General features: G+C 33.4%; 3 protein-coding genes across 4 annotated transcripts; all 3 read left to right on the top strand.

The window, feature by feature from the left end:
- Positions 1-5980: 5980 nt before the first annotated feature.
- On the top strand, positions 5981-12211 carry LOC126773968 (cap-specific mRNA (nucleoside-2'-O-)-methyltransferase 1). Of its 2 annotated transcripts, none has more exons than XM_050495234.1 (14): positions 5981-6264; positions 6338-6439; positions 6601-7127; positions 7202-7345; positions 7459-7732; positions 7806-8002; positions 8070-8253; positions 8445-8670; positions 9069-9183; positions 9675-9762; positions 10036-10136; positions 10588-10703; positions 10898-11136; positions 11305-12211. In XM_050495234.1, exons 1-14 carry the CDS (start codon positions 6252-6254, stop codon positions 11541-11543), a joined length of 2565 nt encoding a protein of 854 aa, XP_050351191.1. In that variant the 5' UTR covers positions 5981-6251; the 3' UTR covers positions 11544-12211. The 2 variants fall into 2 exon arrangements, with proteins under 2 accessions (XP_050351191.1, XP_050351190.1); XM_050495233.1 differs by having other exon boundaries at positions 9675-9924.
- Positions 12212-13173: 962 nt separating this feature from the next.
- Positions 13174-18648, top strand: LOC126773886 (replication factor C subunit 5). Its single transcript, XM_050495114.1, has 8 exons — positions 13174-13372; positions 13463-13527; positions 13732-13859; positions 13957-14119; positions 16526-16685; positions 17190-17404; positions 18279-18356; positions 18435-18648. The coding sequence occupies exons 1-8, from the start codon at positions 13341-13343 to the stop codon at positions 18593-18595; spliced, it is 1002 nt and encodes a 333-aa protein (XP_050351071.1). The 5' UTR covers positions 13174-13340; the 3' UTR covers positions 18596-18648.
- On the top strand, positions 15160-16409 carry LOC126773887 (ras-related protein Rab-28-like). Its single transcript, XM_050495115.1, has 4 exons — positions 15160-15245; positions 15408-15581; positions 15834-16067; positions 16150-16409. Exons 1-4 carry the CDS (start codon positions 15168-15170, stop codon positions 16363-16365), a joined length of 702 nt encoding a protein of 233 aa, XP_050351072.1. The 5' UTR covers positions 15160-15167; the 3' UTR covers positions 16366-16409.
- Positions 18649-18964: the final 316 nt, after the last annotated feature.

Here is an 18964-nt window from a genome sequence, read left to right as displayed (position 1 = left end):
CATCGAGGATGTTATAAAAACAGCTTCGTTGAAACTCTGAGTCCTGAACAAGGTGCGTTTTTTCAAGCCTTAACAACGGTGCCTGTTGTACAAAACACAGGTACGGTCTTGTGTTGAATATTGCTCGCACCTTTGGGATGCCCCCGCTAAGTACCTACTGGAGGCCTTGAATCGGTTGCAGCGACGTGCGGTTCGCATTATTGGCGACATAAAGGTCACAAACACCCTCGAGCCTTTACAATTGCGTAAAGGCTCGAGGCTCGAGCGCTTCCTATAGACTGTATCACGGCGAGTGCTCTGAGGATTTTTATCTCTAATTTCTGCTTCCCCCTTCCTTCATAAGTCTACGCGTGCTGGCTCTCGGTGTCACCGCCTAACTGTGACAACAATTCCATCACAAATTTCTTCGCGCGCGAAGAAATTTGGCTACTCCTTTCTTTGTCGCACTTCCAGAAAATGGAAGTCTTTACCAGCTCACGTGTTCCCCTCCTCTTACAACCCGGGTTCCTTCAAACATCTTGCGGGCCGGCAAGGCGGGGGCGGGTAGTGCGGAACATTCTTCTCGACTATACTGGCCGTCGTCGCGTTTGGACTCTACTACTACTTACCATCAGGTGGAGTGGTAGAGTCATTTGCCTTCCCGGCAAATATAAAATATATATATCCAGAATTATTCCTTGCTCTCTCGCAATTCCTCTACTTGTATATAAACTAGGAAATGTCTTTTCTAGGAAAAACTCGTCTATTTTGTTGATTGATCGATGTAGTGAAAGCTCGATATACTGCAGAACAAGAGTAAGTAAATAAACAAGAATAATAACAATAGTAATAAAGCTCTACTAATCCCTGATAAAGAAATGGACAGTAACACGAATAGCTAAACGAATACACGACAATTTTTTCTCAACCTTACGTTCTTAATTATAACTATTTTGTTTCCTTATGTCATCCAATATTCCTCGAAGGTGTTTTATGGCATTATTTGGTCCCAAACACAAAGCATCTGTGGAGAATGAAAAGGATATCCATTTGTAACCTGATTAGATTTAAAAAAGTAGCAAAAATTAAATTTCAAGAAATATGAAAAGGCATTGTTTACCTGGAAATGCTCAAGATTTTTGAAATAACAGAAATCCCAACTTAGAGCCCGGAAAATATCCCAAGTTCTTATTGTTTTAATAAATACAATATGTTTATCAGTTACTATCTGAGTAAAAGTGTTCTGTGTCCAGAACTCGACTCTTACGCAACGGTATACCATAAGGCTCTGTTATGTAGTGGGGCCAATATTATTCACATTATTCTTACTAACTATTCTGCTGAATGTTTTAAAAAGTATGTTAGACCTTTTTCTATTTAAGATTTTAAATCTATATTTCCTTAAGCACATTATTAGAAAAACTACAAAGATAACCCACTAAATTGCCTAAGGCGCTGAAAAACTTGTCATAAAATCCAAAATTTACAAAACGGACACAGCACCTTTAAAGTATGTGAGAAAGGTGATCTTATTGTCTTGTTAGTTTTTTTTTATAGAATAGGAAGGTGGACGAGCATATGGGCCACCTGATGGTAAGTGGTCACCAAACGCCCTTAGACATTGGCATTGTAAGAAATGTAAACCATCGCTTATAGCCAATGCGCCACCAACCTTGGGAACTAAGATTTTATGTCCCTTGTGCCTGTAATTACACTGGCTCACTCACCCTTCAAACCGGAACACAACAATATCAAGTATTGCTGTTTTGCGGTAGAATATCTGATGAGTGGGTGGTACCTACCCAGACGAGCTTGCACAAAGCCCTACCACCAGTTGTTAGCCTTAGACTATCTCCAATCAGACTTGGGGACGATTACGATAATAATATGTAATCATCAATAATTACTATTACAGTAAAACGAAAATAATCCAAAAAGTAAATAAGGGAGTGAGTGAGTGTAAGCGTGAATGATGATAACGCATATTAATCGTAATATTAAGTCCTTACATATGAAATTAGCGTTTTGTCGTACTGACCACATTGATCTGAAATCCACGTCTTTGGTTAAGAATTCTCTCTCTCTTTCCAGATGGTGCACTAATAATCATATGACGCTAAATATAGAAAAGTGCTTTGTAATAAGTTTTACACTGAAAAGATCGAAAAAAGTACTTTTTGATTACACTATAAACGAAAACATACTTTCACGCAAATCCACCGCAAAAGACCTGGGAGTAATATTTGACGAAAAACTCTCTTTTAGGGATCATTACGAGTACATAATTAACAAGAGTAACAGATTGTGTGGATTCATAAGCAGGTGCACTAAAAGTTTTAAAAGGCCTAAAACTACTATACATCTTTACTGTTCCATAGTTCGCAGTATTTTAGAATATAACTCGGTTATATGGTCACCTAACTATGCCACTCACTGTGAAAAGATAGAAGCCGTACAGAAAAGGTTTTTACGATTGCTCAGTTTTCGCTATCAGTACGGACGTAAACTCGAATGCTACAATGACAGGCTTAGTCATTTTAAATTGCAAACACTAGAAATGCGTCGTGACTGCAATAACTTAGTATATTTACATAAAATAATACACGGTGTTATTGATTCACCCTTGCTTTTAAGATCCATCAACATAAACACTAACTTTAAATACCGACACCCTAGAATATTTACCCTGGACGCATACAATAACAACATATCATATCATAATCCTATCGGTCGTATGTGTCGCGCATATAACAAAATTTTTCTCGAAAAAGACGCGAATGATGGTATTGACATTTTCAACAATAACCTAAATCTATTTAGAAAACAATTGGTTTCAATATTTTCAATTAACAACTAATAATAGTGATTAAATCTATTTTCTTATTCATTATTTAGTTCCTCATTTCAACATTTCATAATTTCATTTTATTTTTCATTGTCATAACTTGTTCATATTTTTCTGTATAATTTTTTCTTTTCATTTATTGTAAACGTTTTTTGTAAAGTGTACAATGTATTCTCAAGTGCTGATGTTATTTGATTTTTATAAGTGAAATATTTCGTCTACAATCTGTGTTCACATAGTTGTTGGGACATTATAAGCAAGCTAAGTTATAACTTAGCTTGCTTATAATGTTTACTTATATATTAAATGTGTCTTTAGTTATAATCTGTTTTGTGGACCATAAATAAAAAAATAAATAAATTCCAAATTCAAATTTATAAATTCATTTAGCTGGTACATTTGAGTTTTGAAAACAGTCATTCATTTGTTTTTTCCTCTTTATTATTTTTTTTGGCGCCGCTTATTACCGCACAATGGAAAACATGAAATATCGGTATATTTAATAATAATATTATAATATTATCTTGGCACATTTTTCACACACGGCCATCTGATCCCAAATTAAGCTTGAACAAAGCTTGTACTATGGAAACCAGACAACTGATATACTACATATACTACTTTTCTTTTGTAAATACATACTTATATAGATAATTACACCCAGACTCAGGACAAACAGACATGTTCATACACACAAAAGTCTGTCCTGGGTGGGAATCGAACCCACAAACTTCAGCGTGAAAGGGCAAGTATCTACCAACCATGCCAACTGGCTTGTCAAAATTTACGAGTACGAGTTCTTCTGGCACCAGTGCTGCAGAAACAGCTCGAAGGATTAATGATGTGTACGGCGCTGGTGTCGCAAAAGAAAGCACGGTACGTTTTTGATTTCAACGTTTTCGTTTTGGAAATTTCGACCATCAGAACCAACCCCGTGGACGGCCGGAGAACAAAGTGGAAAATGAAGAATTAATGGCTATTGTGGAAGCGGATCCATCACAAAGCACTTCAGAGATAGCTGCAGGCTTCGGGATAAGTGATAAAAGTGTACTAATCCACTTGAAGCAAATCGGGAAAGTAAAAAAACTTGAAAGATGGGTACTATGGGTACTGGTGGTAGAGCTTTGTGCAAGCTCGTCTGGGTAGGTACCACCCACCTATCAGATATTCTACCGCAAAACAGCAGTACTTAGTATTGTTGTGTTCCGGTTTGAAGGGTGAGTGAGCCAGTGTAATTACAGACACAAGAGACATAACATCTTAGTTCCCAAGGTTGGTGGCGCATTGGTGATGTAAGCGATGGTTAACATTTCTTACAATACCAATGTCTATGGGCGTTGGTGACCACTTACCATCAGGTGGCCCATATGCTCGTCCGCCTTCCTATTCTATAAAAAAAAACCTCATGAATTGAGTGAATCGAACTTGCAAACACGCGTCGACTACTGTGTTACTTTTATTTATTTATTTATTTATTTATGGTCCACAAAACAGATTATAACTAAAGACACATTTAATATATAAGTAAACATTATAAGCAAGCTAAGTTATAACCCAACAACTATGTGAACACAGATTGTAGACGAAATATTTCACTTATAAAAATCGAATAACATCAGCACTTGAGAATACATTGTACACTTTACAAAAAACGTTTACAATAAATGAAAAGAAAAAATTATACAGAAAAATATGAACAAGTTATGACAATGAAAAATAAAATGAAATTATGAAATGTTGAAATGAGGAACTAAATAATGAATAAGAAAATAGATTTAATCACTATTATTAGTTGTTAATTGAAAATATTGAAACCAATTGTTTTCTAAATAGATTTAGGTTATTGTTGAAAATGTCAATACCATCATTCGTGTCTTTTTCGAGAAAAATTTTGTTATATGCGCGACACATACGACCGATAGGATTATGATATGATATGTTGTTATTGTATGCGTCCAGGGTAAATATTCTAGGGTGTCGGTATTTAAAGTTAGTGTTTATGTTGATGGATCTTAAAAGCAAGGGTGAATCAATAACACCGTGTATTATTTTATGCAAATATACTAAGTTATTGCAGTCACGACGCATTTCTAGTGTTTGCAATTTAAAATGACTAAGCCTGTCATTGTAGCATTCGAGTTTACGTCCGTACTGATAGCGAAAACTGAGCAATCGTAAAAACCTTTTCTGTACGGCTTCTATCTTTTCACAGTGAGTGGCATAGTTAGGTGACCATATAACCGAGTTATATTCTAAAATACTGCGAACTATGGAACAGTAAAGATGTACAGTAGTTTTAGGCCTTTTAAAACTTTTAGTGCACCTGCTTATGAATCCACACAATCTGTTACTCTTGTTAATTGTGTACTTTGCTCAACCGACACAATAATGAAGGGATTTTAATCGAATCATTACTTGTTGTGCTCGTCGCAATGGCTGAACCCTGGAGACCCAGCCAAATCCTGCCCTAAACGAAAATTGACTCAAAAAAAGTTACTTGTGAGTGTTTGGTGGACTAGCGCCGGTGTCGTTCACTACAGCTTTCTAAAATCTGGCCAAACGATTACGGCAGATATCTATTGTCAGCAATTGCAAACCACGAAGGAAGAACTAGCTGCTAAACAACCGAGATTGGTCAATCGTTCTAGGCCACTGCTGCTTCACGACAACGCAAGACCATACACTGCACAACAAACAACCACTAAGTTAGATGAGCTACAATTGGAATGTCTGCGACATCCACCGTACTCCCCGGACCTTGCTCCAACAGATTACTATTTTTTTCGGAATTTGGACAACTTCTTGCAAGGAAAAGAATTCAACTCCAATGCGGCAGTCCAAACCGCCTTCAAAGAGTTTATTGATTCTCGCCCCCATGGTTTTTTTAGTAAAGAAATCAATGAATTACCTATGAGATGGCAAAAGTGCATAGAGAACAACGGTGCATACTTTGATTAATTAAATATATTTTACAAAAAAAAATTGACTTTATATTCCTCCCGTACAAAACGCGAATTTCATATGTAAGGACCTAATAATTAATATAATTACATTTAGCTCAAGTCTGATCTATGACCTGTGTTATTAGCATTGGGCGACTCTGTACACAAAAGCTTATAATATACTGTTTAGCTCTGTAATTCTGTATAGTCTATACTCTATACCCACTACCCGTTCATAACTTCACAACAATATACAACTTAGTTTTTTAATCGGTTTGGTACTAATTTATGTTTTACATATTTTTACCATTTACTTAAGTCACAATACAGTCTGTATTGTGTGTATTTACGCTTTTCGCAATAGAAAAGCAAACTTATTAAAATGCTACAAGTAGTCGGAAGAGTAAAAATATAAACGAAAAACGTTTATAATATTATATCGTGTCACTAGTTTGGTTTTACAAATCGATTTAGAAAAAGCAGTCATGAATCTTTCAGGTAGTGACGCCAATTCATCTTCATAAGTTGAAATGATTGTTGTCATTAAAACTTAATCATTTTTATTTGATAGATCCCTCGGATGATGACTCTAGTAGCGATGAAAGTTCCGTGCCTTCTAAACGTCCACGCGCAGATACGTATGGAGCTTCCTCAACAACCTCTCATGGTTCAGGTACGTAGTTTGTATTCAATAGTAAATTTATGACGTGATGGATTGTGTTACAGCATTTGATTTTTACAGTATTTAGCCAAGGTTAAGGATGTTACAAGCTTAATAATCATGAAATGAAAAACTTCCGTTTTAAATTTGTAATATTAAAATTTTACTTTTAGTTATTCAAGAATCTGATGAAGAATCGCCAGAGACACAATTCACTGAAAGATATGCAAGCGATAGTCAAAGGCCCAATAAAATTAGATTAAGCTACACTGATAATAGCCCGGGACGAGCAACTAGATTAAGTAGAAGCAGTTTAAGTGAAAATTGTTCATCGCCTAATGAACAATATGATGACTTTAGACCCGGATTTAAGGATAATGATGGTGAAGAAGGATCAGGTCGACAAGGCTTCCAAATGTCTAATGATAGTTCATTTTACAACAAACCGTCTGATAATAATAAAGACATTAACACATACACTAGTGGCTATTCTGAGATATCCAAAAGGTTGATGAGTAATATGGGTCATAAACCTGGTAAAGGATTAGGTAAATTTGAACATGGCAGAGTTGAACCTGTGCAAGCATCGACTCAAAAAGGAAGACGAGGCTTAGGATTAAAACCTTCTGTTGTTGGAGATGTACCTCAAGATTTTAAATGGTCATCAGATGATGCACTTCCTGAAGCCAAGGAAGATGTGGTGAATAAAAATTTCAATAATTTTTTAGATGTGTTTGCATTGTTATGGTATATATAATTTTTTAAGTTTTTCAGGTGTGGATGCCTCTTTCATCAGAGGAGACTCTTAATGGAGATGACTTAGAAAAGTGGTTAAAAAAAGGTCATAAAAAATTATCAATTGAGGATGAGACTGACTTTGTTGATCCACAAATATTAAAAGGAATTTTGAACTCTAAAGTAAGAAAAAATGTTTTTTCAATAAATGTTTATTGATATATAGTGAATTATTTTTTCCAAAAATGCATGTGAGTGTTAGGTGTGATTATAAATATATATGTATGATTTTTTAGACAATATTTGACAACTTAGACGGAGAGGATATGAGAACTGCTAGATCACGTAGCAATCCATATGAGACAATAGGTTCTGTGATATTTTTAAACCGAGCTGCAGTAAAAATGGCTAATATGGATGCTGTGCTAGACTTCATGTTTACCAATCCAAAGAAACCAAATGGAGAGCCAGCAGTTGACAAAAAAGACTTATTGTACTTTGCAGATGTATGTGCGGGTCCAGGAGGATTTTCAGAATATGTGTTATTTAGAAAAGGATGGAGAGCAAAAGGTTTTTAATACTGCGCTATGTATTGATTACAAAAATCTTTTTCTATTTGTATTAACAGTTTCTTTCACTTCAGGTTTTGGGTTCACGTTAAAGGGTTCTAAAGATTTTAAATTATCAGATTTTTATGCTGGAACTCCAGAAACTTTTAACACATATTATGGTGTAAATAAAGATGGCAACATATTTGATCCAGCCAATTTGTCATCTTTAAAAGATTATGTTTTAAAACAAACTGATGACATAGGGGTTCACTTTCTCATGGCTGATGGGGTAAGTAACACAAGTAATACAAGTGTCATTGACATAGAAACATTAGCTCAAACATAAAATTTTACAGGGTTTTTCAGTGGAAGGTCAAGAAAACATACAAGAAATATTATCAAAACAATTGTATTTGTGCCAATGTCTTGCTGCCTTGATGCTTGTAAGAACTGGTGGTCATTTTGTTGTTAAGTTGTTTGACATTTTCACACACTTCAGTGTTGGACTAATTTATATTATGTACAGAAGTTTTGAAAAAGGTAACAAATTGTCATAAAAATTTCTGAAACAATGCATGACAATTTTTATTATATCACTAAGAGTAAAAATCTTAATTTCTTTTAATGGAGTATTTTTGCTTCAAGTTATCCCACTGTATCAGAATAAAATTGGTTGAGATATATAAAATTACATTCAGAGGCCCTTATTTCCTTAAACATTTTTTTTTTAGTTTGCATACTTAAACCTGTAACTTCAAGACCAGCAAATTCTGAGAGATATCTTGTATGTATGTGGAAAAAAGTTGGCACAGAATCAGCTGAGAAACATTTGTTTTCTGTTAATTCAATATTATGGAATAGCCGAACAGGGAATGATGATGTTACAGAGTTAGTTCCCTTATCAGTTATTCAAGAAGACAGAGGCTTCTATGAGTATATATACAAGAGCAATTGTATGTATGTATAAATAATAAATCTGTTAAATATTTAGAATATCAATTATCAATGTTTTTATGGAAGAATAAATTCTAGTGAGCTCACTAATTACATTGAGATGTTTTTAATTTTTTTAATTATAGTAGTTAATTTAACTATTTATACAACTTTTTTTTGTGTATGAGTGTGTCAAATCTTAGGACTGAATTTTGATCAGTTGTAGATGTGTATCTTAGCAAACACTTATGGTTCTGGTGATAGTTGTATGTTTTAATATACTTTATTTAACTTGTCTTTAGTATATAGTACTATATAAATACTAACTATACTTAAATTAATAAAAAAACTATATTTAAAACAAATAAATTACTCAATATTGTTATTAAACATTCAATGTTTAAATAAAAATTTTCTTTTAGAATTGGTGAAAGGCAAATTAAAAATTTGCTAAAAATTGGTGAATTTAGCAAAGACAAAACGCTTAGAGATGAAAGTCAAGCTAAGATGAAAGAAAAATGTTTGCAGCTGTGGGAAGTAAGAGCCATGAAATTTATTTTAATCTGATATATTAATATAATCCAAGCATTTCAATTTTTCTTGGTGGTAGAGCTTTGTTCAGGTCCATTTGGGTACCACCCATTCATTACATATTCTACCGCCACACAACAATACTTTGTATTGTTGTGTTCCGGTTGAAAGAAAAGTGAGCCAGTGTAACGATAGGCACAAGGGATATAACATCTCAGTTCAAGTCAAGATTAGTGGTGCATCGAAGACACAAGGGATGATTAGAAATTCTTATGGCACCAATGTTTATGGGTGGTGATGACCACTTACTATCAGGTGACCATTGTGTCCGCTGCGTATCTATGCTATCAACAAAAATCTTTGTCTTCTAATTTTAATAAACTTCTATATTGATTCTTAAAATTATATTAAATAATTGAAGATTCGTTTTATTGATCAAATAGTATATTTTTTAAAATGAGAATATAAATTACCTAAAGCTAATGGATTGTTTTCAGCTACCTGATAAAGTGCGAACGAAACCTGAGCGCCGTGGCCCTGATGACACCTTAACAAATGTCTTGAACATATCAAAGATTACGAATGGTATTCACAGTTCTTATTCTTTTAAAAATACTTATCTCAATAGACCGCCGAGATATTTAGAGCAAGCATCAGACTTACGAACAATGTTCGCTAATGTATATGACTGGCATTTCACTTTTTTGAGTAGCAGTAAAAGTAACTCAGACATACGAATATTTATAGGTAAATAGTATATTCTTTTTTTTATTTCAATAATACATAATTTTTACGAAAATACATAACAATATTCTTTTACTTATAATATTTGTATAATTTTAAATTAATATGTTTTAGCCTGTGGGGGTAAACAAGTATACCAGCTGGAGGGATCAAATTGGAGAATTATAGCTGATCTGCATATTACTTTACCGGCAAATACCCTACTTTATGGAGAGGTACCTTTTTAAATAGCAAAAATAAAAATTAAGCATTTATTTATTTTTGCCATTCTATTTTATGTATAGTATTGTAATATGCTTGTTAAGGTTAATATGACTTTGACTGCCTCGTTGTTATAATGGGTAGCTTATAAGGCAGATCCTGAGGTCCTGGGTTCAAACCCTGGGTCGGGTCAGTAAAAAGTCATTGGGTTTTTCCATCCAAAAATCTTGATGTGTGTCTCAAAAAGCATATAAAGCCATTGGGTCAGGGCATGTGCTTTCCCCGATCTTGTTGAATTGTTGTTCAATGTGAGTGAGGGAACAGAGAGTGCATCATTGTTTGTGCACACACCAAAGCAAGGTTAGTAAAGCAAAATTATATTTTTAAAATTGTATGTTTGTGTAAATTTTTTTAGTGTATTTCAGTACAAACTATCCCAATCGAAATTAATTGTTTTTTCCTTAGATTGCAAGAGAGTACCGTGGGCAAGGAGGTAAACAGATGCGCAGTAAAGCACTTCACGTTATTGACGCGATGGTGCTCGGTGGTATTGATATATCAGCATTGCCACTAACTGAACGGTTTGTTTCATAATTTAAATTTAAACTGAACAAAACCAAAACTACTAAATTTTAAAATATTTTAAAACAATTCTTGTCACTTTCTTATTCTTTCTCTATGACTATATATTTTTAAAGTAAGATTTAATTGTCAACACATATTTTCTTATATTTAAAAAAAATGTAATGAAAAACATGTACATATTATTTTTCAGTGTCAATCAATGTAATTTGTTCTGTAATGCTTTGGAGAAACCAGATGATACTCAGGCTCTTCCAATAAGATGTAAAAGGTTTTTCAATATGGAATCTTTTTCATCTGCTATAGCTAATTTGGAGTATCGAGCCATGAAAAGAACTAAAAAGGCATTAACAGTAGACATACCAAAAAGAGGACAAAGGAATGACATGTTCTATGAAATTGGGTCTCTCTTATTTATTAAAGAAATAAAAGGTTAGAGTAATAATTATAATCATATTATAAATCTGATTATTTTATATAGTTGTTATATATTTTTGATCGAAATGAAAATATAGAAATGTGGTATTGGATTTTATTATTATTAAAAATAAGATTGAGCTTCTTGAAGATCAATTTCTTAATATGCTCATAATTTTTTAGAACCGTGGATTGCTCGAATTTCAAAAAAAAGTGGCTGTAAATATTACTACTGCATCGGACCAGATGGGAAACCTCGAAGTGAATATTACATTCCAGATAAAGCGCAACTAGATATGATAAGTGCGTATTCCGACCGGGTCATGTGGCCATGGGAGTCTGCTAGTGCCATTTTTGAAGGCTTACCAAATGTGCCACTTTCTAAGATACACATGGAAGAACACATTGGACTTCAAATTTAAAACAAACTATTGCAATAGTCCGAAAGCATAAAGAGCTCTTGCTGAGAATTGTAATACTATAATTTTGATATATTTAAGTGAAGATGGAATATAATTATATTTCAGTTTCGTAACTTTTTATATAGGGAAAGGAGTTATAAAATAAATCTGCATATTATTTTCTTAATTAATTAAAGAAAAAAAAATTACAAAACATTATCCCACGATTTTTTTTGTTTATATATTTTACGGTTTTTAATCATTTTAAAAAGTAGTAGTTTTATTTATAGTATAAATCAGTAGTAAACTAAAAAAAAAGAAACCAGAAACGAAATTACGCGATAATGATCAAATTCCCAAATGACTCTATAAATGGCGCTGACAGTAAAAACAATTGTAATTGATTACTGTAATTATCAAATTTTAAAATTATCGTACTCTATATATCGTAATCTACGTACGATAGTAGTGTATCATCATACATCGTACGTAGTTATGAAATTATCGTACTTGTACGATCATTATCGTACGGTTGCGATCCCTGGATAGTTTGTCAATGTATGCGTATAATGTTGTTACTAGTAACTGCATTCCCTGTTTTGGGAGATCACTAATTTTCAGGATTTAATTATAACAAAACGAGGTTATTAAATTTTACTTTTTAATATTTATTATACATTTTTTAATTACTATTTTTTTATTTTCCAACTAAATCCAAAATTGTTTTTGTTTCTGTTATCAATAGTACTTCAGCATCTTTATATGGTACTGGATTAGCATTCTACTCAGATGTTGAAATCTAAAACACTTAAAAATTAAATTAAATTATTAATAAAGAATGGTTGCCACATATATTTTTCTATGTTTCTTTTGTTCTCTTGACTCTGAATCTAATAATATTTTAAATTCGTGAAGAATGTAAAATAATGTTGTCGTTAGGAAATTATAAATAGGAGAACGAATAAATTAAAATAACATATTTACATATAACGAAGCACTTTACGTTATTATTGGACGCCGTATTTATTTGTTTACATTGTTGACGTTGAATTAAAAAATATTGGGACAGTTTTTTAGCTGACGCTGGCAGCACTTATATGATAAATAATTATAGGTTATGAATGATAAAATCTGGAAAATTCTATTATCTTCAGGATATTAATGCAATATAAGGTTCCGTCATGTTATGGCATAAATAAACATCTCTGAGAAACTATATTTAGGAATAAAATAGTCGCACTTACGCGTGAAAACACACGCCGGCAATTTTCTTCTTGCTATCGCTTTAACATGAAATAATACGACAATGCACTGTTTTATAACCTTTGATATGATATAAGAACTGTTTCTCGGCCTTTTCACTAGATTAGAATCTTTTTCTAACATAAAAATAAGCGAAAATTGAATAAAAAACAATGAACACACCAACTGTCAAGTTTGTTTCGCTACTTAAGTAGCGAAACAAACTTGACAGTTAGAAACACCAAAACTGATTACGCGATAAGGGACAAAAGATTTGACAATTGACAATCTCTGTCTAAACCATTTGTAACGTAATTTTCGTTCTTTTTCTTGTGTAAGTGAAAAGGAAATCGTCATTGGGTCTATTAGTTTCTCTGTCTACGGGTATTCTGTTGTCAGTTGTCACCAAAGACTACATTGTTGGTTGTCAACTTGTCACTGTCAGTTGTCAAATATCAGTATATATTTGTAATTTTGTAGTTTTCGCGGTTTGGAGTTAACAAATTTTAATAACTGGAGTGAAGATATAGTTTAATTGGAAAATCGTTAAATATTATTTTATATTAAAGTTATATTATGACGATCGATGGTGGTAAAAATTTGCCATGGTTAGCACGATATTTTCATTTGTATGTTCTACGAAACCTTAAGTTTTTAAAATTTCCTAATTAAAGTCAATTCTTTGTTATAAAACACAGGGTGGAGAAGTATCGCCCTTCTAAATTAGAAGATCTTGTTTCTCACGATGATATTATTAAAACGAGTAAGTACCTTTAACAAATTATTTAAGAAATATTTACTGTTTATCCCTATTGTTTCCCTAGATATTTTTAACTTAATTACACTTATCTAGTATACTTTTAGTCTTATTTTCTTGTCATATTCTGATTCTGCATAAAAACAGTACATTCTTTTTTAAATTAATAATTTGACCTTTGACAATGTACTTAAACAACATTTTTTTTAGTAAATCAATTTATGAAAGAAAATCAACTTCCACATTTGCTATTTTATGGACCACCGGGTACTGGAAAAACATCTACCATTTTGGCATGTGCCAAGCAAATGTATACACCACAACAATTTAATTCAATGGTAAGTGAAGTGAAATTAATATACAAATAATTTATGCCAACTTTACTGTTCATCATATATTTTTGTGTATTATAATGTAATATTGTCTATTATGCAGGTGTTAGAATTAAATGCTTCTGATGATAGAGGAATAGGAATAGTTCGAGGGCAAATTCTTAGTTTTGCTTCAACAAGAACCATTTTCAAAGCAGGGCCAAAACTTATCATCCTCGATGAAGCGGATGCTATGACGAATGATGCTCAAAATGCTTTACGCCGTAGTAAGTTTCATTGTAATATGTTAAAGTTGCTTATTTTAAAATTACAAAAAGTTATTTAAAAATTCATCTAATTTAATTATTTATACAATAATGCAGATATATGTTTTATGTTGGCTCATTTGTGACCAGCATGCTAGGCCAATCGGTGAAGGGTACAGAGTTATATGTTTTTGTCATAAGTTTTAAACACTGACTATCCAACCAAATAGTATCAGTTGTTCCTGCACACTTCATAAGATCTTAGAACTCTTGATTCACACAGTGGCTTCGTAATATTTAATATGTGTTTTGCAACAGCAAAGGTTATTGTATCAGTAACAGCCTGTAAATGTCTTACTGCTGGGCTAAGGCCTCCTCTTCCTTTTTGAGGAGAAGGTTTTGGAGCTTATTCCACCACGCTGCCCCAATGCAGTTTGGTGGAATAAGCTCCAAAACTTGGGTTAAGGTAATTGTAGTGTGTATAAAAATAAAATTATTCAATTTACAGAATTATATTTATATATGATAGGATTTATCCTAATCCGGACCTTACCTAGAAACGATTTATCTACTTTTAATTCTTATGCTGAAAGCTGTTGCTGAAGATATGATAATTAGTCTATATTATCTTTGAATATATGTTTCGCAAGTATCTCACAAGGGTTAAATTGATTTGAATAAAATTTAGAATAATAAAATTTAATTCCTATTCCAAAATAAAGGAAATATTGTGGCTGGTATTTATTTTTTATCTAAAACTAATAATGCTTAGAATAACATTTTTAGACAGTCTACTTTGGCGTACCTTAGGGTAATATGGAATGTTGCGTAGACATAAAAATATTACAATGTTGCTATAAAAATAACGAAATTTTCTTTTTTTTTTCACTACTGAATACCATGGAAACCAAAAATCATAATAAAGACACATTGACAAAAATGTTGACCTGTTTTTATTATTTAATAAATTTTTGTTAAATACAAAGGGTTGAATTTAAAATATTTTTGCCATAAACCTTTATCTTGTGGATTGGTTTAGTACTGCCAAAAAAAAAATTGTTTGTGACAAATGTCCGATACTGAAGAAGAAGAAAGCTTAAGAAAATTTGTAAAAATTACTCTTGTTGGAGAACCTGCAACTGGAAAAGTAAGTAAAATATTAAAATTGTATATAGTCTGAATTTACAAAGTTTATTTAACTAATATATTGTAAAAGTTAATCTATTAATTAATGTTACATCAATGAAAGTCAGTATAGAAAGTAGCATACTTCGATTGACTAGACGTTGTAGGAATGGTATTATTGTAGAGCTGCTTATGCAGCCGGTACCGCGGCGACGGCGGGGCGGCGGGCGGCGCGGGCGGCACGCCGGGCGCGGAGGTGAGCGCGGCGCAGTGGGGGGGCGCGGCGCTGCGGCTGTGCGACGTGGCGGGCGCGGCGCTCCGCAGCGACATGCTGGCGAACTACTTGTACGATTCCGATGTTAGGGGACCTTATTATATACGTTTTTAAACTATGTCATATCTTAAGATGGGATGTAGTTACATCAATTACCTAAATGTTTTTTTACAGTTTTTTGTCACGATCAAAGTAAAAAAAGCTGAGTTCCTTGAAACTTATGATGCTTTAGATTATCATTATGAATAATTTAAAAGAATTACTATTACATGGTATAAATTCTACGTATTATACGTACGTCTTACGTAAGTATAAATAATGTTATTTATATTTTAGATTGTAATATTTGTTTACGACCTGACAAATTTACAAAGTTTTGAAAAGTTGACCGAGTGGATAAAAGCAGTTAAAGATATTTTCGAAGTCGAAGCGAAAAAACCCTTGATGGCTTTGTTCGGCAACAAGTCAGACTTAGAACATCAGAGAGCTGTTAGATTGTCTTGCGTGCAAAAATTTGCGTCGGAATATTTATTAGAAAACTTTAAAGGATCCGCGAGAACAGGAGAAATGGTACAGGAACGCATTAAATAATCAGCAATGATTTTGTTATTGAATAATGTTGAAGTATTTTACGATATTTTATAATTTTCAGGTTAACACCGCCTTCACAAATTTAATTGCAAGGGTTTTAGGGAAAAAAATCCCCTTAGAAGTTGCTCCATACAAAAAAAATCAAGATCATCAAGATTCCGCTCAGATGAGTAAACCTCCACAGATGCAAGACCCAGCAAACTCGCTCATAATGAGTAGGAAGATGTTAAGGAAAGTTCAGAGGAAGGCTTCGTCGTCCGTGTGCCGTATTCAATAATAAACATTACATATTAAAAAAAAAATTATTTCGTTTCCTTCGTACACGTGTTTTATTTTTTATAATTATACTACTGGAATTTATTTTATTATATACCTTTAAATATTTTAGTCGGTCGTTTCATTTAAACACTTCTGATAATATTTTTCATTATTTGCAGTTATAGAAAAGTATACGGAAAACGTGCGGTTCTGCATAATTTGCAACTACCTAGGCAAGATTATTCCGGCGCTGCAGTCCCGATGTACTCGCTTTCGATTTGCGCCGCTGCAGCAGAGCCAGATCGTGCCGCGGCTAAAGGAAATTGTACTAAAAGAAAAGTAAGATATATTAATAGTCCTCCAGACCGATTTCGGTCACGGTGACCAATCTTAAGAGAGATTAGCCAACTGCGTAGGATATATAGTGGACAAGTGTGAGCGCAAACACAGGTGTATTCTCTATTCCCTAACTATCATAATCTGATGGGACGGCAATCCGACACAACCGGAAAGAGTTCAGGCGCAGGACCAACGGCTTTAAATGCTTTCCGAGGCACGGGATTGTACACACTTCCATCTTCCAGACTCCGAGCTGCTATTGAGAATTTTCGACAGAAACGCTTAATAACTTTTTTTTTATTAGCCTGACCTGGGATTTGAACCCAAGACCACCGGGTTTGCTGCCTTACATGTAGCCACTAGACTAACGAGGCAGTCGATTGATATATGTTGACATTTTCAAACAGAAAATTAGAATTGAATTAGAACTGAAATTCTGACTCGAATCTGCTATTTCGCTTCTCATCGGACTTGTTAATATGCAAATGGACGCCTTCATTTAAGTGTTGACATAACGGAGGACGGAATAGCGGCGCTGCTGACGCTGTCGGGGGGAGACATGCGCAAGGTGCTGAACACACTGCAGAGCACGTGGCTGGCCTACCGACACGTGAGCGAGGACCACGTGTACACGTGTGTCGGACACCCGCTCAGGGCAGACATCAACTACATCATGAACTGTCTCCTTAATGAGAATGATTTCGCAGCGTGTTTTAAACGTATCCTTTTGGTACTGGTGACAATAATCTATTGTACTATATAATATGTCTAGTATACTAAGTCGATTAAAAATGGCCGCCGCTGCAAGAATCTTTCTTTTACAAAGAAAAAATAATCATCCATCTTTATTAATTAACCTTTACGACTAATATGGATATAAAAGGAAAGGGCTTTGACGAGTAGAAAACTATAACATTTAATTGGCTTAAGTACAAGACGTAATATGACAAATATAGAGAAATAATCTCTCTTTGAAATTGATTGTATAGAGATTGGGTATTCAAATTGTTTATTTATTTGATTATATTATTATTTTTTCAGATTTAAATATCCCATATTCGTTATCATTCATCATATTAATAGGATACTTTTATATAGTAACATAACATGTAGTAGCTTAAAATAATACTTTGTGTTGTTGTGCGTTTTACTGGTGGTAGAGCTTTGTGCAAGCTCGTCTGGGTAGGTACCACCCACTCATCAGATATTCTACCGCAAAACAGCAGTACTTGGTATTGTTGTGTTCCGGTTTGAAGGGTGAGTGAGCCAGTGTAATTACAGGCACAAGGGACATAACATCTTAGTTCCCAAGATTGGTGGCGCATTGGTGATTTAAGCGATGGTTAACATTTCTTACAATGCCAATGTCTATGGGCGTTGGTGACCACTTACCATCAGGTGGCCCATATGCTCGTCGGCCTTCCTATTCTATAAAAAAAAACCCTGTGTACCGAGTAACTGTCATGTATAAATAATTTCCAACGGTGTCAATATTTACAAATACGGCTTTGCATGTAAAATATTTATCTTTCTGATTAGTTGGGAAAAAGTTATAGAAAAATTAGCAATGTAAATTCTTAATACTATATGCAGAAATCAATGATCTCAAGATTGCCAAAGGTTTAGCACTAGGCGATATATTGACAGAGATTCATACAATAATTCAAAGAGGTATAGCAATATTTCTAATTCTTGAATAATATTAAGTGAGTATTAATAAAAAATAATAATAAGGATATTTCATTTTAGTAAAATTTCCGCCGGAAGTGCTCATTTCATTATTAATCAAGATGGCGGACTCCGAAGCCCGACTTGCGAGCGGTTGCAGCGAACGAATAGAACTTGCTGCTCTCATTGCCGCCTTTCAAATTTGTAAGGATCAAATTGACTTGGATGCCCTTGCTTCGTAAAAATAAACCAATTTTTAATCAATATAAAATGTTGTATCATTAATAAGCAGTGTAATTAACTCATTTTTTATATGTTTAAAAATAAAGTTTTTATATAAAATTTAATAATAAAATGAAAACATGATAATAAAGTTTTGTACTGCCATTGTCTCATCTATTTTAGTTTACGAAGTACGAGATCGAACAGTTGCACTTTATTACTTGAATTTTTTTAAATTTTCGATATGTTTTATAATATCATATTATTATCTCAAATACACTTTTTGAAAGTTCATCAAAATTATCGCTTCTAATCCTTATAATAGTGGAATCTAGTTTGGGATACAGAGCAATGATTTTTATAGAATAACCATGGATGTATAACAAGGT

The sequence above is a fragment of the Nymphalis io genome, chromosome 15 (genome assembly GCF_905147045.1).
Source record: "Nymphalis io chromosome 15, ilAglIoxx1.1, whole genome shotgun sequence".
Classification (NCBI taxonomy): domain Eukaryota; kingdom Metazoa; phylum Arthropoda; class Insecta; order Lepidoptera; family Nymphalidae; genus Nymphalis; species Nymphalis io.
The sequence above is the reverse complement of the archived record's forward strand: the minus strand, read 5'-3'. Positions and strand labels throughout refer to the sequence as shown.